Source organism: Trachurus japonicus, chromosome 16 (assembly GCF_045865225.1).
Source record: "Trachurus japonicus isolate A0001 chromosome 16, Traja_1.0".
Lineage (NCBI taxonomy): Eukaryota > Metazoa > Chordata > Actinopteri > Carangiformes > Carangidae > Trachurus > Trachurus japonicus.
In genome coordinates, this window is record NC_140922.1 from 25,982,112 (window position 1) to 26,010,037 (window position 27,926).

Here is a 27,926-nt window from a genome sequence, read left to right on the forward strand (position 1 = left end):
ATGAAAATATCCGTATAAAATTAATTATATCAATTTGCTTTTGTATAATTTGGTGAGTAAAATGCTTACTTTAAGACCAAATGGATTTACTTCCGCTCTTCATCGTGCTAAATTTCGGCAACTACTACTTCTGTGTTTATTAGTGACGCAATCGGGAGGACTGGACATCCCACAATGCATCGCGGTGCCACCGAAGTTCCTCAACATCCACACATGGTTGGACGAGCCAATGCTTGCTAATATCTTGGTGGTGTAAATTACCACAACTCCTTCTGTTAGTGTGTTTTTTTGCTTGCACACGGCTACCCAAATGAAAGTTAAAGTCCTCTCGAGGAACCCGGACGACTATGTCCGGGAAACAAAGCATGATATTCAGCGAGGTAAGTGATAAACTTTAGGCTAAAACTCAGTTTGCTAGCATGGTGTTAGCCACTTAGCTCCTCAAACAGCAGCACACAGTAACATACACACACACAGCGTACACAATATTGACACATGACATTTACATTCATGTTATGGCGTTTAATTATTTCTTTCGTTGTCTTAAAACTGCGATAAAAAACCAAATAGGACAGATTTCACATCATGAAACAACAGCTACAGCATTTATGCCCATCAAATATTACTGAGTGTTAACACTAAATTAGTTTACAGTAGCTAGCTACATGTGCAGGTCAGATTGGACATAGTAGTACAGTCAATTAAACACACATGTATACAATCAAAATAAATTAAAGTCACATTAATCCAAACAGAGATCATAGCAACAGAGATTATAGGACTATTGCACAATTGTGTGTGGGAATTAACTTTATAGTAAAGTTATCATCGATTGACACTTGTAATAATTACTAATAATTCTTGCCGTTCATGTAAGTGAAATGCTGTATTTTTTTTTTTTTAACAAATGTCTTCTCTGTCTGTAGTCCCTCGAAACTATGACCCAACGCTGCATCCCTTTGAGCTGAACAGAGAGTACACCCGGGCTCTGAATGCCACCAAGTTGGAGCGGGTGTTCGCCAAGCCTTTCCTGGCCTCCCTGGATGGACACAGGGATGGGGTGAACTGCATGGCCAAACATACCAAGACCCTTTCTACTTTGTTTTCTGGTTCCTGTGATGGCGAGGTAACAGCCTGCCCAAGTGGTGACTTTTTTTCTCTACAGATAATTCAGTTTGTTGTGATTTGAAGTGCTGCTTTGGACACACACTACTGACACAGTGTTTAATTTTTTCCCCAGCTGAAAGTGTGGAATCTGACCAAACACGAATGCGTCCGCACACTCCAAGCACATGAGGGATTTGTTCGTGGAATAGTTGTCCGGTTTTGTGGAACTTCCTTCTTTACGGTGATTACTGCCTTCACAATACCGGAGATTTTTTTTTTTTTGCTGATCTCTAAAATAAAGCTTTTGTTAATTACCCTGATATGATGTTTTTAACAGGTTGGGGATGACAAAACAATCAAGCAGTGGAAGATGGAGGCACCAGGTTATGGAGAACAAGAGGAGCCACTCAACACTATCCTAGGCAAGGTATGAGAAGTGGCCATCCGATCGTCCATGACAGTTGTAGTTATATCATAATGTGACCCTGTTTTTAAAAAAACAATCTTGCTTGTAGACTGTGTTTACAGGATTGGACCATCACCAGAAGGACGGTGTGTTTGCAACATGTGGCCAGCAGGTGGACATCTGGGATGAGCAGAGGAGCAGCCCCATCCGTTCATTCACGTGGGGTGTAGACAGCTTCAGCTCCGTCCGCTTCAACCCTGTGGAGGTGAGACACTGTCACAGGAATGAAGAGCCATGTTCATAGTTGCATCAAAGTGTCTAGAAGTCAAAGCCAAAAAGGGATGTACATCCACTGTCTGACTTATTCAAACCTGATATCTCACAATGACATTTGTCTTTCCACAGACTGAACTTCTAGGAAGCTGTGCCTCTGACAGAAGTATAGTGCTGTATGACATGAGAGAATCTGCACCTCTCAAAAAGGTACGGATCCATCATTCAGTTAATGCAGAAATGTACTCTTTTCTGTCCAGGACTAAGACATAATATAGCAACTGTATGTTTGCATTTTCTTTTTTAGGTTATCATGACAATGAGGAGCAACACATTATGCTGGAACCCCATGGAAGCGTATTACTTCACATGTGCAAATGAGGACTACAAGTGAGTATAAGAAGGAAATAATCTAAATTATTCCTGGTATAGTTTACTGTACCAATGTAGAACCTATTATTCCACCATATCCACACTTTCACTTGTGGTTTTTATGAACTGTGTAACTAAAACTGCAAATTTTTATATCTCCTTAGCCTCTACACATATGACATGAGGTTCCTGGACCGGCCAATCACAGTGCACATGGACCATGTCTCTGCAGTTCTGGATGTTGATTACTCTCCCACTGGCAAAGAGTTTGTATCCGCCAGTTTTGACAAGACCATCCGCATCTTCCCCAAGGACGGCGGCCACAGCAGGTCGGTAACAGCAGGCAAATGACCATCCTAATCACTTTATAGTTTTACTGTCACACCATGAGTGGGCTGAGGTCATGCAGCATTTCTGTTCTTTTAAATGAGGCCCAGTGAAGTCAGTTCTCCTTTTAATATTGCTAATGGCGTTTATTTGTGGTTTTGTTTCTCTGGTCTCTTTGATATACCGGTACCTACTTTATTCATCCCAGTATGTGAAAGTTTTGCCATGCAGCTAAACATCAGAAAATGAAGGGAAAAGGAAAACACTGTAGCATATCCTCGTAGAAAACACACTGGTCCAAAAAACAGATTATTATATCACAGCTTATTGTGCACGCTGACTCACTGTCCGTGTCACAGCGTCACGGTTTACTGGGCCTCTTGAGTGGAACTGAGCCATTTCTGAGTGTTATTAGTAACACCTGTGCTTTTGTGTTGGTTGGCATAGCTGATAATAATAATAATGATAATATTGTAGTACCATGTTGGCAAAGCTAATGTGTGCGTGCGTATGCTTGTTTTGACTGACCTTCTCAACCCAAATACTTAGCCATTGTTGGGTTGCCGTGTGACATAATTAAACATGGAGTACTGTTTGTACCGTTGTTGAGCACCAGAGCAAATGGCCACAGTTGTGTTACAGTAGCAGGACACTGTCACAGCATGGGGAGGTCAGGGTTTGGTGTGCTCCATCAATAGTAGGTGTTGTTGGAACAGTTCAAATCATGGCTGGTATAGCACAGGTGCGTCTAATAACTGTAACACAGGCTAACGATGGTGAGTGGACAATACATGGCCCTGCTACTGGCTCAGCTACATTGAATGCAGTCGTTAAATGTTATTTATTACACCTGTGTTGTGCCTGAAACACAGAAAAGGTCTGAAATTTGGACGTCCAAATTAGGTTAAAGCATGATCCACAGGAACAAACCTTAGAACTGAATGACACAGTTGTCATATAAAACTATATTACACTATGATTTATGGTTTCCTGCCAATGTTTTTTTTTTTTTTTTTACTATGACTGTGTTTCATAACCATGTGTTTATTATTCTAACCATGACAACAGAGGTCCCCTAACCACAGTAAAGTGTCCTACCACCAGTCAACATGGGTTTTTGATTGCAGTGGTTTCGTAGCCAAACTGGTAACTTAAACCCAAACTGTGATCTTCCCCTCGAACCCTCGAGTCAATTTGCACCTAAACCTAACCAAGAAAGCACCAAATAACAATATTTTCTTACCTGGGGCACCAGGGCATGAAGAAACTGTTTATCTTGTAATTTAATCCAGAGGAGTTGGTTGGTTTTGCATTGCTTGGATAAATATAGATTATTGCTTTCTTTGTTGTAACTGCTGCTTATTTCATTTGTCCTAAATCTTTTTTGAAACCCAGGGAAGTCTACCACACCAAACGAATGCAGCATGTGATCTGCGTTAAGTGGTCGGCAGACAACAAGTACATCCTGAGTGGCTCTGATGAAATGAACATTCGACTGTGGAAGGCCAACGCATCTGAGAAACTAGGAGTGGTGAGTCCTGCCTTGTCTTCTCTCTCTATATATATATATATATCTACTGTGTAAATATATATATATCTTCCCTTACATCATACCACAAGACAACTTGCCTCTCAAGTTTTCTCTGAATAATTACTCATCACACTGTCTCACTGACCAGTCGATAGCTCTATTTTCCTCAGCTGTCAGACATACTGTATACTGTATCTCTCTCCAGTGTATTACCTGATCTTGTTTTATGAGTTAGCTGCATTTTTCGACACAGCCGTGGCCCAGTGCCCATCTCAGCAGGGTAAAGAGTGGGTGACAATGCCAGGAGCTACGGCACTGCTGTTGCCAAATGCCCTGATAGATGCTGACTTAGGGTAGAATCACTCTCAATAAGTACAATGTACCAACTGGCACAGCAGCAGCTCCTGTGGCAGGTGGACGTCCAAAAAAACCCAAATGCATGTGCAGTTGTTTGACAAACCACTGACAAAAGATTCAGAGGAGAGACTTCATCCTGTTCCAGACACATCTACTCTGACATTTAATATCTTTGTTAGTGAGTGCCGGGTGTATTCTTATTAGATACTATAGGCTGTGTTAGCAGAACTGATCACCTTAGTGTTATATTATGCTCAACTGTCAAATGGCGCTCTAGGTAAATGCTGGGTACTGTTCCAGTGCCCCAAATCCCAGTTATGGCTCAGTAATAAAGATCAGTGGCATCTTGTGTGCCATCTCCAGCAGCCATCTTTCATTCCTAATCGGATTCACTCTTACTTATTCTCTTAATGCAGCCTCAGAGTGGAAAATTGGCCCGCTTTTGGCACTTGTTTTACTGTCACTGTGTAAGAGAAGATTTATTCGCAAGCTTTGCACTTAAAGAGATCAGACAAGGGCTGCTCCTATCAGCAGTTTAAATCGGCCAATCACTTAAAGCGGGCTACTCTGAACATAATGAAGCATTAACAATCAAGTTGTACTGGGAGGGTCTTTAATTATCAAGAAATGCTGAAATGCTGAATCGAGGCTTTGCCCGTGTCTGAAGGCATCACACTGAACTGATTTGGACTTGTCTGTCAGTCAATGCACATCGTTCATTTTTTTTCTCAGAACTTTGCACACCACACCTTTTTGCTCCACTGTAAATGAAAAATCATCATCTATTTTCAGTCGGTTTAATTTATCACTACATTTGTTTAAGGTTGAGAGTGAGTCTTTTTGAAATGGCCATGCTGTGCTGTAGATGTATGAGAATAGATATACACTACCCGTCCAAAACAAAAGTCACACACTCTAATATTTCATTGGACCGCCTTTAGCTTTGATTATGGCATGCATCGTTTCAATAAGCTTCTGCAATGTCACAACATTTATTTCCATCCAGAGTTGCATTCATTTTTCAAAGATTCTCAATGGCGTTAAGGACTCTGTGGTCACATTGGACCACATTTCTTCCTTGAAGATGATGGTTCTCCATTATCCTTCTAGTTTTTAATAATGCGTTGGACATTTCTTAACCCAATTTTAGTAGTCTCAGCAATCACCTTAGATGTTTTATTTGCTTGATGCATGCCAATAATTGGACCTTTCTGAAACAGATATACATCTTTTCCATGGCCACAGGATTTGTCTTGTTGAAGAAATGAGACTGCATCAGTTAGGGTTAGATACGTTGTTGCCAGCTAAAACATAATCATCCAAGAAGTAATTTTCCAATGGGAGGCCCTTACCTATTAGCTTTGTTAAATCCAGGAGGTGACTTTTTTTTTGGAGGGGCAGTGTATTACGAATACATACACATACTAACATGTCTCTAGGTTTGTCCTTTTTTCTTTGTTATATCATTGTTCTTATCACTTACTCCAGAGAACATGGTGACTTTAAAAAAAAGTCAGAAGGTAACATATGCAGTTAGTGTAGTAACAACAGCTCTGTCTCAGCAGCAGTAAAACACTTAGGTCACCAGCAGTGTGGCAGCATTAAGAGTAAGCAGCCACTGTAGTTGCATATGGAAGGATTTAATGAAATGACCTGAAAAAACCTTGTGGTCAGTGCTCACATACAGTATGTCAGACAGGACCGAAACAAAAACAAGCATCCAGCGTGGACGTTGTGTGAGACAGACGATCGCACGTGCAGTACACAAAGGTGATTCCTGTTAACAGCCATCCCATAATGATTTTATTTAATTTTAATCTCATGAATTTATGCATTTACACAGTCGGTAATTCTCCACAGCACTTCCTGCACTTTGCTGCAGCGACTGTGTTGCTTTCTGTCTGGATTTGATCTTCAGACTTCAGTTCTTCATATTGCTGCAGAATTATTGTCTGCTCCTCGTTAGTGAAATACTCCGCTCTGCTGCTGCAGCTGCTGTCAGACGTGTCCATGTCTGTGATTGTTCAGATGCTGCAAACTCCGCCTGTTTCGGGTTGTGAACGCGCTCATACCTAGACTGGGAAACCCTGGGTCGACTTACCGAGTTGATAACCACCGTCATGTGAATGCTTAGCGTGATCGCGATTGTTAAGCCGGGTAACTGGATAATACCCTGGGTATGTTGAACCTGCTTTGTAGTATAGGGACCTGCATTGATGTTGGTTTTGTCATTTTTAATAAAAATATAGTTACTTAAAGATAACAAAGTAGATTCCCTCTTCAATTACAGTGGTGACGCTTGCAGCTGCTTTCTAATTTCAGCTTTTTCGTCACTGTGGTGCACTCTGCTTCCTACAATAGTATCTTAAAAAAATAGTGTACCTTTTCAAATTCTCAAACATGTGAGTCAGTTGTAGGCTTCACAAACAAGGGAAGCATGTTTCTCTGCTCTACCATATCCATCTTGTTAACATTAAACAAACACTGTGTTTAGCAGGGTAACCATGTGTGCATCCAGGGGAATCAGTTTAGTCCAACAGGATCAGCATCTAACAGATCTTCTCCAACAAATTGAACCTGAAACAAATCATTGCTTTTAATTAGAATAAAAGCCTTTGAGGAGGGCGGCCTCGGCCAAGAGGAGTCCGAGTAGCTGGTGGTTTTTACGAGAGACAGAGAGGGAGGGATGTTGTTGAGCTGGTGTCTTCACTTTTTAACAGACATTGATTCAGTTTTGAATGAGGAGCTTGTCAGGCTGAAGTTACTGCTCACTGCACCGGCCAACACTTTATGATGTGAAACGCCAAACAGCAGCTGTCAGTAGGTGTATTTAACAAAACACTGACTGACCTGAAAGCAAAGCACAGCTTTTTAAACCTCTATGTATTTCTTTTAGTAGCAAAAGAAAAATGATATAAATTGGTGAATGTTGTTGTCAGCAACAAAACCTCTCTACTGGAAATGCACATCATTAATGAAATTATCGGAAAACTAGGAAAGTACTATTGATAGTTCTCATCAATATGCTATAAATATGCTATAAATAATATAATTCACACTTTTCCTGCAGGTTTAAATTCAGGTCACTGACTCATCTTCACCCATACAGGATCAGCGATGATTATTTTCTTTTGTCTGTTATGGTTTATGACATCTAAAAAAACAATATTTTTGGAACAACACTTTAACTTTAATGTTGAGTAAGATTTTTTTTTAAAATGTTGATACCACTTTCATATTTCAATATAAAATATGAGGCTACACAGCCAGCAGCCTGTTAGCTTAGCACAACGACTGGAAGCTGAGGGAAGCCGTTAGCCTCGCTCTATCCAGAAGTAATAAAATCTGCCTGCTGGCACTTCCTATTTTCACTAATGTGTTATATCTTGTTTGTGTAGCTAATCTGTTCAAAATCAAAGTGTAAAAACAAGTTTGCAGCATTATGGAGGTTGTGTGCCAGACTTATTTCTTGGCCAGTCGCAGTATCAACACTGTAGCCAGTGAGCATCTACTCAGAAACGTAGCTACATGGTGTGGAAACCATACGAACCGTGACTGGTCAGTTTGGCAGTAAAAAGCATGTGTAACAGGACCGTTACCACTCCATGAGTCCAATAAGCAGCCGTTGCTTTATTCTAACCAAGAGTTGACAACAACAAGGTCTGTTCAGCTTCCACTTACATCAACTGGGTCAACTCGGTGTGTCCATGTTTACAAGAAAGAAAATGATCTTTGATTTTTTTTTTTCTATTGATGTTTCTTTTTTCATTTTTCTATCTTTATATAAAATCCAAACCACAGTATTTAAGAAACTGATTTTAATTGCTTGAATCTAACCAAATTATAACCACAATGGCAAACCGGGATCAAAAATATTTGTTGTGGGCCATGTTGGACCTGTTTTGCTCAAGTTTGGAGTGGGAGCAGAGAGTGTTGCTCCATTTATTTTTATTTAATCTACATTTTCTCATGACTGTCCTTTTTTTTTGTCTCCTCTCTCTCTTTTTAAATTTCACATCCTCCTCTTCTCACTTCTCTTGCAATGTAGCTGAGTCCCAGAGAGAGAGTGGCCGTCAACTACAATCACAAGTTGAAGGAGAAGTTCAAGCACCACCCGCAGATCCGACGCATCTCTCATCACCGACATCTGCCCAAGAACATCTTCCACCAGACCAAAGAGCTGAGGGTTATGAAGGAGGCTCGCCGTAGGAAGTACGTATTTCACAGTTTGCCGCTCTCTGCACTTTGCTGTTGGGGGGGTTTGAGCTGAGTTTGCTGGTTTAGCTTATAGGGACGGCATCAAGTCCCCTCTGTGTCCATGCAGAGGTGACGTTGACTTGGGCTGCTGCCAGGATAGGTCTGACCTATGCAGTCACACTAGCCTAATGGAAAATGTCACAGATGGCACTGCCCCCCCTATGACATGGTCTCAATAGACCTTACATACGCATTTGCCACTTGTATGGTGGATTGATTGTCCCAGTTTGCTGTATCGTCCAGTGATTCATAGCTGAGTCTGAGGCTGTTTTTTTGTGATTACTGGCAGGACTGTGATTATGTCAGATGTGTGTTTGGACTCATGAATGATTTACCATCTATGCTTTATGCATTATTTTCAGGGTACATTAGTGCAGTCACTGACGTAGGTGTTAGGTCAATAGTCTCATATTCAATCTGTTCCTTCTTTCTGTTTGCTGATCTCTCCCTCCCCCCACCCTCTCCTGAATATTCTCATCAGCAGATCACGTTATTCATGGCCTCTTTCTCTTTGTTTTTTAGGGAGAGGAATGTCCGCAAACACAGCAAACCAGGAACAGTTCCTGTGGTGTCTGAGAAGGAGAAGCATGTTGTCACTGTGGTGAAATAAACAGAGGATGGACCCAGAGGCTGCCAGCAGGTGACGAGGTGGAGCCCAACACCACACCCCACAAAAATGCTACAACTTGTTAAATTTGGAAAGGACTTTGATTTAACAAGTTGTGCATCAGTCAAAGTACAAGGACACAGACTGTAAATATGAGAGGAGCAGATCCTGTTAAACCTTCACCTTCATCCACTGAGGAAAAAATCAGCTGAGCTTTTTTCATTCATTTAATTCAGTTTCAATGACTAATCACATGTTTTTAGTTTTTAATTCGAGAGAGTTTTCATTTTCCATCACAGAATCCAAGGCCACCACAACAGTTCAAAGAAAAAAAACATTAAAGACAGATTAAACTGATCCAGTGTTTACAGAATGTGTCTTGACTTAATCTCTATTCCCATCATACTTGCAACAATTCATGTTCCTTGTGTTTTGATATATTTTTTTCTATGATTAAAGTTTAAGAAATGTGAGACAGATCATTATTAAAACAAACCAGGTTTTTCAGTGTGTCGTCCGACAATATGCCGTAGATGACATCAAATGCTGACGTTTATGGAGTAACCAGCTTAAAGAGCAATTGGCAGGTAGCAAAAACGACTGGCAAACTTTTTTTTTTCTCATCAGTTTTACTATGTTTCCTCTTGTTTTTGAGTCCCCGCTGTCCATCTGTCAACATGGGACTGACACTCTGTTTGCTCATGTGTATTTATAATAAACTTCAAAACTCATGTTTTGTGGTGAAAACAATTTTGATCTGAATCAAACTCAACACCATCTTCCCTCCTGATGTTGGACGTGTTGCAGCAGATCACTGCACCGGTGCTAATTTACTTACAACCCTAATGAGGTAGAAGCTCTATCCTCTTAACGTTGTCCTTCAAATCCTATCAGCTCTGCAGCCTGAGAGAGCACAAGGCTGTCTTTGAATCAAGTGGAGGGACTTTCAGCTGGGGTCAGAGCTGATGTGTCCAAGATGGAGTTGAAGTCACATCATGAGTTGCTGTGGACGGAAGACACGAACATGATCCTGTAATCAGACCAATGGCTGCTGAAAATGTCACTTTATTTTTTCTTCCTCCTTGGTTTTGCTAAAGAAGAACAACAACAAATGGATATTTCCACTATGAATGAATCCACCTCTTATCCTTATCCTGAGTAATCAAATCTTTTAGTTTATACAATATATAAATAGTCAAGAGTGACAATTAGAAGTTCCCAAAGCTCATGATGGCCAACAACTTTAAAACATGGAGATATTTATTCAGAAAATATTCACACCTCAAAATCCAGAGTTTTTATTTTTTCTCTTAAAAAAAGAAACCACTGAAAAGTTGACAGTGAGGTGAAGATGAGTGTTTCCTCTCAGTGAACATCAGCTCCTCCTCTGCTCTGCTGATGTGTAACTGTTTGAGCTGCATCCTCCTCCATTCATCATCACAGTATTTCTATTTCTCCCATCAGCTGGCAACAAAAGCCCACTGTGTTGTACAGTACAAGCCCCCCCCCCTCCAAAAAAAGAAAAGAAAAAAGAAGCAGAAGCAGCACTGAGCAGGAAACACAGCCGCACCTGCAGCTACTGTCATTGTCACTATAGTCATATTCTGTATTTATCTTCCCACTTCACATTTCCCCCCTCTCACAGCAGAGCTCATGATCTGGTTATGAAATATGCATGATGCTCTTCCTGCTCACGGAGCTGCTCCGGCTGCACGCGGCCCCTCCAGTCCGTGTTTTTGCGGCCGCTGTCTGCCTGCTGTCAATGAACATCCAGCGCGTCCTCTCGGCTTTATTCTTCTACGTGTTTCCCATCGCTCCGCCTCTTCTTCCTATCTGGATTTTTTTCCCCACCTCTATCTCTCTCTCTCTCACACTCTCTCTCTCTCTCCCCCCCTCACACACACTCTCTCCCCCCCGCCTCCTCCCCCCTCTCTCTCTCTCCCTCTCATTGCATCCATTTTTGTGCATTTAAGAAATCTCCAAGAATTACCAACCTGGAGGAAAGCGAGCTAACCAGAGTGACAGAGGAGGGTTAAGGACTCCAAACGAAAACAAACAAGGACGGACCGGGCACCTTTTTTTATTTCCAGCATGCGAGTGAGACCTCTCTAAAGAATGGCAGCGATGGGTTAGACAGGATTTAACATGACTGCAAAATAAAAGGCAAGAGTTTTTGTTTTTTTTCTTTAAATCCTCTATATTTTTTCTACTTTTTAAAAAATCCCTGGATGGATGGATGGAGGCTTATTGTGTTTTGGAATACCTGAAGGTTGTAGCCCTATACAGCCGGTGCACTCATGCTTCTTTTAAGGGCATCTATTTCTAATCTCGAGTGTTTTTCTATTTCAGAGCATTACATGTGTAAAATCGGCGTCTCAACCTGCAACAGCTTGGATGTTTGCAGGCAGCGCTCAGGCGGCTGCAGCGTATAGTTGATATAGCCCTATCATGAGCATTTAATAGCTGGGGATGAAGCCCTGTAATGAATATTTTTGACGCTTATTTCTGCAGCACAGTGTATAATATGTGCATGATACTCCTAACCGAGATGTCATGCCGTGTGTAGCCTAAAAGCCACGGCGCCTCCAGCATAAAGCAAACCCACCCGACCGCCAATTTGAATTTTGACCGCATGAAATGTAACGAAAAGAGAGTAAAAAAAAAAATCTCCCAGAATGCCGCTGGTTGACGGTGCTTTTCTCGTTTTTTAGCCACTGTGTGTGTAAAAGATGTCTGCTCCACACGGGCCCCGGGGCGGCCCTGGCCCTGCTGCTGCTGCTGCCGCCGCCGCCTCAGCCTCAGCGGCCGGCGCCATGCCGGAGATGCCGGACCTCAGCCACCTCACCGAGGACGAGAGAAAGATCATCCTCGGTGTCATGGACCGACAGAAGAAGGAGGAAGCGAAGGAACAGACGATGTTAAAGTAAGGAGGGGGGTTTAAAGAAAGAAAAAAAAGAAAAGAAAGGCGGATGTAGCAGGACTGGGGGAAGCTGTCGGTGCTTCTCAGCTGTTTCTGGGTTGTTGTTATTAGGAGGCTACATTGGTGCATTTCTATAACAGTCTTCCACAGTGTGATACCGGTGCTGGGTCATGTTGCCTCTTGACATCCAAACTAGAGCTTTATTTATCAGTCCAGGACTAGTTTTAGTTCAGCCGATGGGGAGCAAGGTGAGGTGAATCTTTCCCTCACCTGCTCGTCAGCTGTGGACCCCCTCCTCCTCCTCCTCCTCCTCCTCCCTTCCTCCCCCTCTTTTAGAAAACACTTCATTTTTAATGGCTGGGTATCATCATTTTCTAAATGCGGCACGCACGAGCCTGTTTGAACCCCCCTCCCCTCCTCTCCTCTCCTCCCCTCCATACTTTGTTGTAGCTACAGCTGTATACTACTATAATGGGCTGGGTTAGCAGCAGCAGCAGCAGCAGAAGCAGCAACGGGCGCCATTTTCACGTAAAAAGCACGCCAAATTGCTGTAACCTTTCCCCACGAACGTCACCGAGATTACACAATGTGACACTGGAAAGATCATTTAAGGTGTCCTTTGTAGCGATGGCGTGTGATTTTTTTTCAACGTTAAAGTCTCGGTAGATCCTGTGCCCCCTCCTCCTCCTCCCTCCTCCATCTCCTCCCCCCTCGGCACCCCCACCCCCCCCTCTCTCCCCCCTGCTCCTCTTGTGTACAGATGTCGCTCGGAGCTGTTTCAGCACCACGGCGCTGTCCACTGTAGGGCTTTAGTTTTTAAGGTGGACCGGAGTGTTTTCCGCCGCCGTCGCTTTAACCTTTAACTGTGTGAGACATAACTCTGCTTTATACGGTTGAGTGTGGTGTGCAGTGTGTGTGTGCACCCTGTGGACTTGCTGTGGTTATAAAAAATAAATAAATAAAACACACACACACACAAACTGAGAGGATGTAGTGTAAGTTCAGAAATCCTAGTTTGACCTTCTTCATGGAAGACAGGTTTGGGAGGAGTGAGAGATTTCATAGCGGTGTGGCCTTAAATGTTCCAGTCCTGTTGATTTTTCTTGTAGTTTTCCTCCTTCAATGAAAGGGTTGTACATGTTTGCATACTCCACCTCACAAGCCAGGAGGAGACACTGTGTTTTGACTGTTTTACATAAATATTAGGTGCCATCATAGGTAGGTGATACAGTCATTACATCCAGATTTCTGCAAGAGATCTAGCTACTGCTGCTGGTTTCCTTAGCGCCGCATGCAGCTTCCCACCATGTGCTAGTAGTTAGTGTGGTGGCTTTAGTGTAAGATGTGTGTGTGTGTGTGTGTGTGCCACTATCACTGGGAGCTTTTTAGAGGCATTAGAGCCGTTGTTTTCCATCATCAGGTAAATGTTTGCACTAAGGCAGCATTCCTAATGGAGGGAGGGTTGTGCAATCCCTATGCTGCTGCATGATAAACATGACTCATGTACTCCAAGACACAGCTACCTCAGCCGCTGCGGTGCGTGCTGTGTGATTCATCCAGGCCTTTTCCGCCTTCCATTCCCTTCCCCTTCCTTTCCTTTCCCTTCCCTTCCCTTTCACTGCCCCCCACTCCCACCGCCTTATTCTCCCCAATAGCTGAGTGTTTTTTTTTCCTTCCTATTTCTCTTTCTCTGAGGTAAAGGGGATTGTCAGTTTTAGTCACTCTTAGTCTCACTGTGATGTCAAAGCCTTGTCATGACTGAGCATGGGCAGAAGATCCTGTTCTTCATGAGGGACATGACTGACATGACTGTCTCATCATAATGTTAAGTAACTCTGATTGCAGGCCGCATAAGATGAACACATTCAAGATGTGTCGAGGTCAAAGAGGGCCTTTGTGTGGATCACTGGCATCCTCATCGGCATGGGAATTATGTTTCCAGTAAGGCCTGTCTCCTTCACGCACTGGTAACCTGGGGTTTTATCCCACCTGCAGGGCTATATACATAACATCTGATACAAGATGTGGCGATCATATTCAGGGCTGGCTGTTTGTTTTGACGTTCTGATCACGCCTCCCGACCCCTTTATGGTCTAATAGTAAAGTTTTCTTCCAGGTTTTTCATACCGCAAAACCATACGGGGTTTGGTTTTAATGCGCTCCGTCTATACATACAAGGTGACTCATCATGAGTCATCAAAACAGTAAATCCCCACTTTCTTTACCTATGAATCACACAAGCATAACATATCCTGAAGCAGCATTAATTTGCTCAGCCCTGGCATAGGTACAACTGCAGCGGATTAACTTGTCATTGGATGTTTCGTAGCATCTCCAGCGGTGTCGGAAACAAACACCCACACTGCAACACCCAACCCTATATATATAGGCTGTGCATCTGCGCTGTCACGGTCCAATCCCACAGCGGCTTGGATGGCTGTTTTTTGGGGGGAAAGTGGCAGTTTGAACATCGAAGTGTGTAATCTAACAGAGGGAATCCTGGGGAGGATGGAGGGATGGAGAAGAGAGAGAGAGAGAAGCCTCCAGCTGCAGGGCTTGCCAACTTGCTGTCATCTCACTGGAGGTGCTACAGAGAGCGTGGATGGAAATCCAGCGCCGCTGACTCGCATGTAATTAGCTACTCTCTCTCTCTCTTAGGCTGCTCATTCTTAGCAGGCCCTCTGTATGTGTGTGTGTGTGTGTGTGCGTGTGGAAAATGTGCCGCACCGACGAAAAGTCGATTTCTTGAAGTCCGTAAGGCGGCGCTCATTCTTAGATGTAGCTCCTAGAAAGCTCCTCAAAGCCGCAGCCTTACAAGTGTGTTTTGTTCACAATCGTAACGTTTTCCACACACTAAAACAGGCCTTTCCATGCGTCAGTGAGTCCCTGAGCAGTATAGCAGTACAGCAATGATGGCTACGGGACCCCAACCCCCCCTACCTCCTCCCATCCAGACACTGTGTATCCTACAGGCAAGCATCAGCTGCCTGCGATGGGGTGACCCACAGAACGCCTGGGGCTCTACTTCTCCTTTCTCCCCTGCTCCTCTGGTCCTCCAGGGCCACTTGCTGGTTTTTGCTTGGTGGCTAGAAAGGGGAGCGTGTAGGAGGGTCAGGTTGGGGGTAGTGATGTTCTCCACCCTGACTCTGACTTCCTCATTCATTCACATTTCTGTCCTGTGTCGTTTTTTTATTTATTTCTCATGCCCCAAATAGCAGTGGGCTACCTGGTAGCTGAACATAAAAGATGGTTAAACTGTGACCCTGATGAGATTATGATAATAATGATAGCTTAAATAATGTCCCAGTAAATATCTCCTGTCCTTCCTCTTGCCTCTGACAGTAGATATGCAGACTGTGTCATTCACTCGTGGACCTATTTGACAGTGCTAATTACACTGACTGCCTCGTGTGGGGGACTTCCACTGAGGTGCAGTGATTCCACGGCTCTGAGGCGCTAAGTGTAATAGCATCAGGGCAGGATGTTGATGATAGTATGAATTGATGACTGTAAACGGGGTTAGCCACATGATGTCGTAAAAAAAAAGGAAAAAAAAAGACCAAGGTAGAGGCTGACGTGACCTGACTTTACATTCATAATATAGGTCAAACTCTAAAAACACCATATCCCACAATAACCTACAATCCCATCCCCAGTTTGTCACCAGCTTCCTGTTAAACACCAATTTCCTGTTAAACACCAGCTTGTAGTCTCTAGGAGCAGACCAACCGACGTCACCCCGGTGACTCACTTTTGTAAACATCGTCCAGAGCTACAGAAGTATGACACCACTTTCACTGCATCAGAAACACGTAATCTATATATGTAAAACTGGCGGAACACCTCTTTAACTTTACCTATTTTACCAAGCCTTGTTTTCAATATGTGAATATAAGTCTTGTAGATGCTGTTATGCTGTAACTGTAATATAGTCCTACATATAACATATAGTACTATACCACACTGTACACTAGTGATGAATGAGAATAACTAGACAATATATTCATTATTTGATCTGAGCATTTTATAATGAATGTAATTTAGTGACACTTTAAAATTTCAGAGATCAAAATGTCAAATCAACTTGCATCTTCTGAGGTGTTCACCTTTACTGCTCCATTGTCTGTGTGTTGTCTCTGTAATAAATTGGGTGGGAAAAAATGTATCATGTTCCTGGTTAGTATATGAAGTGGCTGTGGCGAGAGGTATGGGGGGGTTAGTGTGTGTGTTCAGCATGAAGAGCATTGACCTAGAATTAGCTTTGATTGATCACATCCCATTTCCTTTTTCTGTTACTCCCTCCATCCCACCCCACAGCGCACATGCACACTCACACACCTCACCCCCCACCCCCTACCTCCGACCCCCACCCTGGTCATTTATCTGATAGTGCTAGAGAGCTCAGTGTACCAGCTGGGGTCAGAGACACAGAGAAGCCCCCCCCCTCCCCGTGTCCCAGGAGGCTGTGGACTCTCTGCCCCTATAAGAGAGTTGTGCAGTGTTGGTGAGCTGCACACACATGTTGCTGAGCTTTAAACTGCTGATATTCCTCATAATAATAATCATATAATAATAATAATAATAATAACTAAGTCTTGATTATTATTTAGTGCCAAACACACAGTTGTGAGTGGAAGATTATCTGGGCACCAGAAACCGGAAACTTAGATAAACATTAACCAAACACACACAAACTCAAGACAACACAACCCAACCGCTGAAACTTGTGGACACAGACAAACCTGGCAACCCAGGGAAAACACACTTTGTCAGCTCTACAAACATGAGCTAGAGGCACAGCAACACTTCCTGGTACATTGTAGTGTGAACAAATAAGGGAAATCATTGTTTTAAATACTGAACAAATATTAAATATTATTATACTGTAAGCAGTGTAATATTAGAAAGCATCTGAACCAGTCTTTTCTTCTTAATGTGATTGTACCTGTCAGACAACACGTCCTTAAGTACATTGTTTAGTGTTGTGTGTGTGTGTAGCACGTGTCTGAGAGTAATATAGTGTATTTTCCCTCAGACAGTTGAAATGATTATACCTACATTTCAAACCTGCTACTGTGCTAAGTTATGTTCAGGCCAATAAAGCAAATTTGAATAGAAAATCTGAGGGAGGGGCGGGGGACCTATGGTTGTGAAATGAGGCGAGGTAATGCTCAGAATCTTCCCACTGGACAATATACAGTATACACACACACACACACACACACACACACACACACACACACACTCTCTCTCTCCTCCTGCCTTTTTCTTGTTCCCTTAGCTCACTCACCCATGCTTGCTCCCCTTCCCATGCAAAGAGCAGATTCTGTCATGAGCGTTGTAGAGTCTCCCATCCCCCATCACTTTCCCTAAGGGAGAGAGAGAGAGAGAGAGAGGGAGGAGGAAGAGTGGATGCTGTCTTGACTCTATAAAGCAGAACGCACGCCAGATGAATACATCATCATGCTAATTAAAGTAACAATGTGTTTTGGTTATGGAAGGTTGGCATGCTGTCAAGTAGTTTGGCTTAGCTGGACAGGAAATCTAGTTGGAACGCAGTTGCCATCATCAAAAATGATACAATAATGTATAAAATATTTACAAGTTTTTCATAAGCTGTACTGTTGTGGAAGTGAAGTTGCATTTGTGTCAAGGTCCTCTGCTGCTCTTTTTTTTCAGCCATTAACTTACTGTATCTGTGAAATTGCCTCCAGCCCTGCACTTCACTTGCATGTGCTCCTGTTCTCTCTACGTTTGCATTTCAGCGGGTTTTATCAGTTGGCCAAACCGTTTGATTATAGGATACGGATTTTCCTCACCCTCATGATCACAGTGTTTATATTTCCTTTAATAGATAAGATAGATATTCTTCCATATTATTATTGTTGTGAACAAATCAAAAGCAGCAAAGTGACTTCAGTTTATTACTTCCTGACTTGCATACTCTGAGGCAGCTGGTGAATTTAAATGTAATATAATGCATGCACTAATATTTTATCTGCTTTGATCCGTATATATATTTTGCTTTATGAATATACTTTAGTTGCTAAGTGCTTCAGTGTTTCCACCACACAGTAGCGAACTCAGTCCATCACTGGTGCTGCTCTCTGTGGCTGATGAGAGTTGTGAGACTGAGCCAAAACAGCTGCATTGCGAGCCAGAAAACCAAATCATTGAGCTTAAAAGACACTAAAGCACTCCTCTGAGCTGAGGTAAACTGTAAAGTTGATGATAATTATCTGTGGATTTGTCACCACAAGCATCTTTTTTCACTTATGAGCTTCTGTTTACTGTAAAAATGTTTATTAGCTTAAAACAGCACACATGGGCTGTATGTGGATCTGCAACATGTTACCCAGTGCGATGGTATGGGCTTTTTGGATGATAATGTACTGAAAAAAACTTTTGCTACAGCAAAACTTGTGGGTTTTGCTCTTTTCATAGGATGTGATGTTGCAGAAAAATGCAGGAATTATGAACTTGTTTTGTGGTCGGACTCACTTACAAGGTTTGGGGCGGAGAAACGAAAGGAGAGGACACTTGAGTATAATCTATGAGGAGATAGGAAAGGAGAACAGAGGGCAGGGTGAGAGAGGAAAGTGTAGGACGGGCTAACATAGGAGAGAAGAGAGGAAATGAAAGGGGACGAGGGGGCGAGAGGAGAAGGGAGGACAGGAAAGGAGAAGAGAACATCAGAGAGAAAATGAGAGGAGAGACTGTGACGTCTGAGATGCTATCAGGTCTGGTTGCTGATATGACAGCCTTAGTCCCCATTGACAGAGCAATCAGCCTGCCATCTCCCATAGCCTGCTATTCTCCTGTGTGGCACAGCACAGCGTCGGGCTCTATTGTCTTTCAGGGCTTTGTTCTAAATAACATCTGCATTCGTCAGCACAGGTTTTATTCTGCTCCTGGCTCTTATCCCCTAAGCAAAGTTTGAAGGGATTTTCCTGCCCCTGGCTGTGCAATTTGGAATGCCCTTGGTGAAACCTGACAGTGGGAAATGTTAAAGATTTTGTGGTAACTGCTACAAGGGATGTTGTGAATTTATAAACATTTATAAAACAATGTTGAAGCAGAGCACACAACAAAAACTTTTGACTCCAATTATCTAACTAGTTAACATTGCCTCAAGCTGTGAAGCCTGTAAGATTTGGATTATTGACAGTTTTTAAGTGGTAAAACCATAAGCTCATACCTAATATAATACTACGGTCACACCCCAGGACCAGTACGCTTTGTGTTTACCACAGTTTACATGTGAAAATGTATGGACTCAAATGATGTAGTGTAGTGCATCACTTTCCAAAGAATTAGTGAATGAATTTCAAAAATACTTGACTGCAACTAGTGATCCTGACTGAGTGAAAACTGAACCTCCAGAGCTACAACCAGCACATCTGGCCTGTTATTACATAAGCCTCCTAGCATTTGGTGCAAGAGTAGCCTGACTGAGAAACAATACAATGCAAGAGAAATTCAGACAGAGCTTAACCCCCCCCCGAAAAGAAGTACTTTAACAAACTGTTAAAAAAAACAGAGGAGATGAAGAGATAAATAAATAAATAGAAAATGAAGAGGGAAGCCCCAGCTAACTAGAGCAAAGAGAGTAGAATCATGACAATGAAAGGCACCAAGAAGGGGCCACTTTATCACTTTTATTACCCATCCCCCGTCCCCATTCACCCTGAGTAGAGTCAATGCAGAGGAAGATATACAGCATCTGACCCTGTACGGGAAGCCCAGCGCTTCCTTGGAACATATGGGCCGGCTGCAGAATAGCTGGCAGCATTGTTGTTAAATGTATTTTCTCAAAACCCTGGAGGGCAGTGTGACCATATATATTTGAATACACAACAACACCATGATGGGTTTTACACTACAGACGCTAATTGAGAGAGCAAAACTGTGGGAATATATGGTTAACTGATTTTTCTAACTGGTAAGGGAAGTGTGTGGGACAGGTGCTGTGTCAATGTAGTCGTGGTTTCTTTTCTCTCTGCTGTGACTTTACTGCAGTGTTTGTTTTTATAATGGGTGAACACTGAAAGGTCAGAGAGGAGCCACCTCTCCACTATGTACAGGTGAAGTCTTTTAACCCACATTTCTTGTTTTACATGTTTGTTTTTTTTGTCTAAAGAGCTTTGTATCTGCTCATAGTGATGTTTACCAGTGAAACACTGCAGATGTAATGTGGGCAAGTGAGAGAAAACACAGAGAGATACCTGGACAGGGAAAGTGAGAGACAGTTGCGACGGAGGCTGCTGAATGGCCCGGTTTACTAAAGGTGAAACGTGGCACTGGGTCATCTCAAGCTGATTGCGCTCAAAGAGTGAGAACCCTCATGCTGTTCGTTGGACTATTAATAGTGGAGACATTCAGCTTTCTGCAGTGGCCGGCAAGCAGCCAGGCATCTAAACAGGCAGCAAAGCCTGTGGTCATTTAGGCGTCCAGGAAAAAGCCAGGCAGCAAGACAAAGAAGCTTACAGTACAGGACTGTAGCTCCGACCAGGAATAAGACAGAAGACCTCCACATAAAGACACAGTAAATTCAATTTCAATTTAATTGGCAAAGCTCATGAAAGTGCACTGCGAGTGATTAAAGTCGGTCTTAAAATTTTGTGTGTGCTTGTAAAGAAACGGTTTGATTTTAATCATTTGATGAAAAGAGGCCTCATTGGAAAATGATTTTCATAGCTCTGTTGCCTATTTATGGTTTCAGTTTGTAGTGCCGTGTATTATCCCAGGTTTATGATTCAAGTTACACACCTGTTGGCCATAACCAGTGATGGGAATAACGGCGTTAAAATAAACGGCGTTACTAACGGCGTTATTTTTTTCAGTAACGAGTAATCTAACTAATTACTATTTCCACCGTTACCACGCCGTTACCGTTACCGACAATTAAATGAGGCGCGTTATTACAATACTCAGTGAAGCCGTTGTCCTCCGACTTGGCTCATCTCAGCCACAGAAGCTGCAAACTGTGTTTTTTTTTTCCTTCTCTCCTTTAGTGAGGGGAGGGGGGAGGGACGAGACAACCGCATAAGTGATGATGATTGGTTGAGGCAGAGTAAGGTTTCATGCCAAGCCAATCAGAGGCAGTGTTCAGTTTGTACACAGTTTCTACCCCCGCACACACTCTGAGGGGGGTGAATTTTTTTTAACCTGTTGCCATTCCGACGGCCCGCCGGCGGGCCGTCGGGGGGGTTTTAATCAGGGAGGTGTCATAGTGGATGTCACCAGTCACTTGAAATAGTCATGCCACATATCGTTGGAAAGCTAAAACTCTTGTGATTAAAGATATGCCGACCATTCCTAAATATAATCATCACAGCAACACTCGAATCAGACTATAAACATGCTAACAAAGTTCGTAAAAAGCCGATATAACTCACGATTTGTGTCAGGGCAGGCTCAGGATCACAGGGTTTCCCCACAAACTTGGTGTCGTTACATTCAGAAAAGTCCAGTAAATCCAATCCAGTAAAGTATTTAGTCCAAAACACACGGTTGTACCGGTAGATAACCTCATCCCGCTGCTGCATCTTATGAAATTACGCATTGTATATCCAGTAAATCCGTTTATTTCTCCTCATAAGTCCGGCGTTTACATGAAAACAATGTTTATTTCACTTTACAAAATGGCGCTGCGCTCTGACCTTTCGATTGACAGCTCACTCGACCAATCACAAGCTCCCTCTCTCCGGCTGCCGCCTGCAATAGCGAATGAGTGGCTGTGTCTCATGAGGAACATCCCCTCCGACAGCGCTGAATGGCTTCAGCCAATAGAAACGGATCCCGATGACAACTGTAGCATTGAATAGCCAATGAAATTACGAAACGAACGATGTGCTGCATTCACGGTCCCTGGGAAAAGGCAGCACCGCCATTTTCATGCGTAACTTTGCAAAAGCTGCACTTTGGCGCATGTATTGTTTGTCAATGGCAACTTTAGGAAAACGCCTAGATATACACTTAGAAAAACATGTGTAAAATACTCATTTTTAGCAGGATTGTTATCAAATTTGAACTGGGGCCAGGTAAGGCTTCATGCTGTAGTCCCATTGTGTTTTCCAGCTAAAATTCTCAGCTACACTCATCTTCAGGCATCTGATTGCAACAAAAAAATTCAGGCGAGAATAAAAACATTCTAATTCAGTGTGCTCCCACTTAGATTACTCAATGATAGTAGCACTTATAGTGATTATTTCAGTTTGGGGAAAAACTTCAGAGTGATACCTTTCAAAAGAGACCAAGCCCATCCATATTCTCCAAACAGTTCAAGAACAGCATTCAATTTACTTTGGGTACGCCTTGGATAGGCGAATATTACAGAATTTATAGGAGTGACAAGTTTTACTGTTATTAGGTTTAAAGTTCTGGCCAATTAGGGCGCAGAACCGTTGAGTGACAGGTCCATAGACCGCTGCTACGAGGCCAGTGGGCGGGCTCTCGGCCGGCCAACGGCCGCACCGCTCCAAATATGGAAAGTAGAATCCAACATGGCGCGGTTCAAACCCCCGTAGTAGCGGCACAAAACAGACTCCCCCAAACCAATGGGTGACGTCACGGGTGCTACGTCCATTCTTTTTACAGTCTATGGTCAGGAGGTCATACTGTAGGTATACACTCTTAATCACTGCTGCAGGGTCATGGTTGTGACCTCAACCATGGTTGATGAGAGCAGAAATGTTGTTGTTGTTGTAGTGAAAATGGGCGGGCTCGTGAATACGCAAATTCACACAAAATGGTCACGAGTCAAAACGAGCGACAAAAGCGCGTATCTCGCGTTTGGTCGCGCGTCAAAACTCGAGCGAAAAAAAAGCGTTCCTCGATGAAATAGACGAAGACGCGATGGTCCCGTCACCGGAAAAAAATCGCGTGTATTGCGTCGCAAAAAAAAAAAGGCCTTTTACACCGTGGACGTAACGAATAAACGGTTACGGTGTGAACGAACAACATAGAACAGGACCAGACGTGGCGTTGTTTCCTCTTTTCACCGACAGCTCCACTCTCCCTTACTTACACTAACTACTGTTATTGTTGAGGCCAGAGAATTGTGGGATTTGTAGTTTTTGACCAATCGCAGGTTGTGCTCTTTCTTTTTTGTGATTTTCCCGCTCACACATGTATTTTTTTTTAGGGGCAAATGCGAGTGAAATGCTCGCCCATGGTGGGCATAAGAAAATTTAAGACCTGTCTAAAATTATTTAAGACTTGAACACAATAATTCAACAAATTTAAGACATTTTAAGGCCTAAAATTTTGATTTTCAAATTTTAGACTTTTTAAGACAAGATACCCTGTTATTTCATATAAAAGTTTAAGTGCATACATATTTTATGATGCTGTGTAATTATATATTTAAGACCATCTTAGAATTTTCTAATAAATTTAATACTTTTTAAGGCCTTAATTTTAGATACATGAATTTAAGACTTTTTAAGGATCCGCGGATACCCTGAGAAGTTGTGCGCTCGCAGCAGGACAGATAATCAGATGGATAATCGGTAAAGTTAATAATTTCACTTAATGTGGCCATGAATAAATTAATTTCGATGTTTCGCCTGTTATTGTTGCCCAAACGCAAATCTTGAATAGGTCTCCACTGTTGCTTGTAGGCAGCCACAGCACTTAAAAAACCCACTGTAACCTATTTTCATACGCACACCAGCCTCGCTTTCAATAAAACACACAATCGCATGCCATAATTGCGATCAGTGAAATATATGAAAACAAAATACAATTTAAAAATGAGAGAAAAAAAATCCAAATTCTTCGACATATTTAAACTTAAAAAAAGAAAAGAAAAAGTAACGCAATAGTTACTTTCCCTGGTAACTAGTTACTATTATAGTGAAGTAGTGGAGTTACTAACTCGGTTATTTTTTGGGAGAAGTAATTAGTAACTATAACTAATTACTTTTTAAAAGTAACGTTCCCAATACTGGCCATAACATAACATAACATAACATAACATAACATAACATAACATAACATAACATAACATAACATAACATAACATAACATAACATAACATAACATAACATAACATAACATAACCCTGTTGCAGTGATGTAATATAAGAGGGCTGAATGATGATGTCTGCTTTTATTTGCTTTTGTGAGAACATATCCTCACACACATCAATGGCAAATTTGAATCTAAAGCCAACAGATTGCATGGTTCTGTCCAAAGTTTTTTTTTAAAAAAGAAGAAGCTTTGAAACTCTATTTCTACCTCCTTTTTAACTGTGCATGTGCGCTAATGTAAAAATAAATAAATAAAATATAATACTGCTTTTAACTTAGGCTAGCTAATTTCTCCCTGCTTCTTTTGGCTAACGCTTGCTAACTACGTGTACAGACACAAGAGTGGTGGCTGTCATCAAGAAAACAATTAACAGTATTTGTCAGTTTCATCAAACATGAAATTATGAATGAAATTATTAATCTGCCCATTTGTCTGTTCTCTTTCCCCTCTGGATTGAAAAATGGCAGAGGTGGATTTAGTTGGTGAGACAATTAGTGCTTCACAAAGGATCAACTGTAACTTTTTTTTATTTTATGTTTTTAGAACAAATCTAGTAAAGTTAGCTAAAGTTAGACACACACTCCAAATGCAAGCTCATACATTTCATACAGACCACATTAATAAGACCCCAAATGAGCTAGTTTTATGTAGCAGATGTAGCAGATCTTTGACAAGAGACACAACAGCACAGACAGACTGTGGTGAGAATAAAAAGTCTCTTTACTAGATTTGGGCCTAAAACATTAAGTCTGACTTCTTTCTATGAATGAAAAACAAAACAAAACAGTATTATAAGTGATGTAAGTGTATAAGTGAGGGATAAAAAAAGACTTGTTATAGTCCTCAGCCCAGATGCTTTGCTGTGTGTGTGTGTGTGCTCATATATTTACTAGCAGTAGTTTACACAGGGCACACTAATCTCTCCTTCCGTGTGTGTGTGCGTGTGTGTGTGCATGTTTGTGTGTCTGTCCATGTTCTGCTCATTCAAGACTCAGCTGGTCGGAGCAGGTGCAAGCCGGTGACTCAGACACGTGTGTGCTGCCCAGCCGGTCCTTCTAATACGCTTTTGTGTGGTCAAAAACTCAAACCATCCTGCGCTTTCTATAAACAAATGCAGCCGCCCTGTTTTCATCTGCCACACATACAGACGTAGTACACGCACACACACACACACACACACACACACACACCTCACAGTCAGACAGTGGACAGCCAGCGTGTAATCTAATGATGGATTGCAGTAATAATGGTGGAAAACTTTACGTTTGTTTATGAAATAAGTTCATAAGGAGTTTTTTTTTTGTTTTATTTAGAGAATACATTTAGAATTTGCCATTACGAATGAATGAATACATTTCACTGTCAACTTATCTGCTCTCTTGTGCCATCATAATACCCCTAACGCAGCCGTTTAACTGGCTGTTATTGTTGGAGGTCTAGCAGGGATCAAGGGGTCAGTTGTTCAGTAGCATCATGGTGCTTTACATGTACAGTAGTTGCTACTGTAGGTAGATTACAGCAGCAGCCGACTGACATATAAAAGGGGAAGGATAAAGAGTAGCTGTTTTCATGACGTCACTAATGCAGCCGTGGCCCTTATATAAGTCCAGCGTTTGAACACCACACACAGGCACTACCATGTAACCTACACTAGGACATACTGTACAGCATATAGACCACTGCTCACTCTGCCTACGGCTGACGGTGGCTTTGTGCGAGCTTTAAATGCATTATTCCAGAGATTCAGTTGTCTGTATATGTGTGCATATGTGTTCACGGTTGCACGGTTTGTGTAGTCTAGCGTGCAACAACAGGAGCTACCGTGAAAAATAACAGCAGAGAGAGAGAGAGAGAGAGAGAGAGGCCTGTTTTTCATCCCCATCATCTGACACTGATCAGGAGGGAGACAGTAGAGAGTCGATGTTGTGATCCCTGGATCATGCTCCTCGACCGAAGTCTGATGGAGGATCTCCCGCTAATCCCTTAATATCACTCGTCCCACTGAGATACTGCTGCCATCGCCATGGTGATACCGAGATGGCCTGGATGTGTAGTAGTGGAACGAGGAGGAGGGGGCTGCTGCTGCTGGTGGTGGTGGTGGTGGAGGGGTGCTGCACGGATACATAGAAATCCTCCTCGTGTGAAATATGAATAGAAGTATTTGTACTAGAATCTAATGGAAGAAAATGCTGGCGTTTACATCAGGCCGTTGTGAGGAGGAGGAGGACGAGGAGGAGGAGGAGGAGGGGCAGCTGGTCGCCTTAACCTCGAGTGGGCGGCTGCTTGGACGCTCGGTTGGCTAGTTGGGTTTAAATCTGTGCGGGGAAGCAGCTAATGCGAAGGGAATCCTTTGATTTGGGATTTCACAGCAGCCAAACAAGTCAAACTTATCTTCGCGCCATCGGACAGATGTTGGGAGCCAGCGGGTTCAAGTTAATTTCAGTCGTACAGTGCTGCGGTCACGTCGCACATCTGTTTATCTGACTGAATGTGCCAGTCTTTGTGCCACAAAGCCCTCATGATGGTTATGTCCCATCATGTTTGCAATGTATACTTTCGCAGAGAGGTAACAGATACGATTCCAGGGTGTGTAACATCATATGGCATCTACGGCAATATTTTTGCAACGTGATGGGTGTAACCTGTATGCGGCGAGGCGATATCAGATTGCCCCCGTGCTTGTCCGCCTGTGTACTCTGTATTCAGTTTAGTTAAGCGAGCTAATAGTGACGTGCTGTGGTGATGAATTGGGACAGGAAGGAGTAGAGCAGGCCGGGCCGACAATAGGCAAGAGTATCTATTACCTCTCTATTGTTAGCCATGGCCAGGCTATTATTATAGCCCGAGTTAGACAGACAGCTGACTGCAGTTTCAGTACAGCCCACCTATTCCTCCCAGCCGGGACAACAACATGATCATGGTTTTTTATGTGTTTGAGGATGGCTCTGTTTGGTGAGTGACAGAGAGCTGGAATTTCATCATTATCATCATGCCACTACCCCTACCTTTTATTTATTATAGTGTTTATGATTAACTATATTGCATTTTTACAACTGTACAGCACTTTGGTTGACTGAGGTTGTTTTAAATGTGCTTTACAAATTATTATTATTATTACTATTATTATTTAAACTCGGAAATATATTGAGCAATCTCATTTACAATATAGCCGAGAAAAAACACAAAACATTTGAGTACAAGACATAACACAAGACGTTTGAAACATACAAGCATTATCCGAAATCTGAAATACCAAAAATAAACTGTGACTTGACTTCACTACAATTTTTTTGCCCAAGCCTAAAGATTAAACCCAAGACAACGGGATAGTCCTTCACAAGGGAAACCTAGAGGAAAGGCTGAAACTGGATTTTCGCTGACTATGAGGCTGGAAATAATATGGCAGTAGCGAGACAGGACAGAATTGGATGCTTGAGGAGTTGTTTGTGGCTCGTCCCGTATAGTGTAAGGTTAGAGGAGGACATTGAGCTGCATTCAGCAGCAGCAGCCACTGTCTGGCTATTGGGAGCCGGAGATTGGGCTAATGCAGAGGGCGGTGACCTAACGGTGGTCGGGGGTTAGGGCTGAGTTTCTAGAGTAGTCCCAGTGGAGCTGTTCAGCCGTGTATGGGAGGAGTTGTGACGTTAGGCATGGGACAATGTCAGCTGCCAAGAAAATGCTGATCACAGCCAGAATAAAATGTATCTGTGTCAGGTTGAATAAAGTGGGATGA

At 42.5% G+C, this 27,926-nt stretch overlaps 2 protein-coding genes across 26 annotated transcripts in view; both read left to right on the top strand.

Annotated features, from left to right (window-relative positions):
* The first annotated feature begins 205 nt into the window (after positions 1-205).
* dcaf13 (ddb1 and cul4 associated factor 13) lies at positions 206-9,594 on the top strand. Its single transcript, XM_085802803.1, has 11 exons — positions 206-380; positions 927-1,126; positions 1,241-1,348; positions 1,445-1,534; positions 1,623-1,778; positions 1,919-1,996; positions 2,094-2,176; positions 2,323-2,487; positions 3,881-4,016; positions 8,422-8,585; positions 9,153-9,594. The coding sequence occupies exons 1-11, from the start codon at positions 311-313 to the stop codon at positions 9,238-9,240; spliced, it is 1,338 nt and encodes a 445-aa protein (XP_085658929.1). The 5' UTR covers positions 206-310; the 3' UTR covers positions 9,241-9,594.
* A 1,575-nt stretch (positions 9,595-11,169) lies between these two features.
* The window catches only part of rims2a (regulating synaptic membrane exocytosis 2a), a 141,303-nt gene continuing 124,546 nt past the window's right edge, over positions 11,170-27,926 (top strand). For all 25 annotated transcript variants that reach the window (XM_085802826.1, XM_085802828.1, XM_085802833.1 and 22 more), the window contains exons 1-2: positions 11,170-11,400; positions 11,949-12,160. In XM_085802826.1, coding sequence (XP_085658952.1) covers positions 11,967-12,160 — 194 coding nt within the window. In that variant the 5' untranslated portion in view covers positions 11,170-11,400; positions 11,949-11,966. The remainder of the gene's footprint in view (positions 11,401-11,948; positions 12,161-27,926) is intronic.

Bases quoted from the DNA above. Each gene is read 5' to 3' on its own strand.
- dcaf13 (XM_085802803.1), top strand. From the start codon at position 311: ATGAAAGTTAAAGTCCTCTCGAGGAACCCGGACGACTATGTCCGGGAA. The intron at 2,488-3,880 runs GTCGGTAACAGC...TTTGAAACCCAG, and splicing joins AAGGACGGCGGCCACAGCAG to GGAAGTCTACCACACCAAAC. The intron at 8,586-9,152 runs GTACGTATTTCA...TTTGTTTTTTAG, and splicing joins AAGGAGGCTCGCCGTAGGAA to GGAGAGGAATGTCCGCAAAC.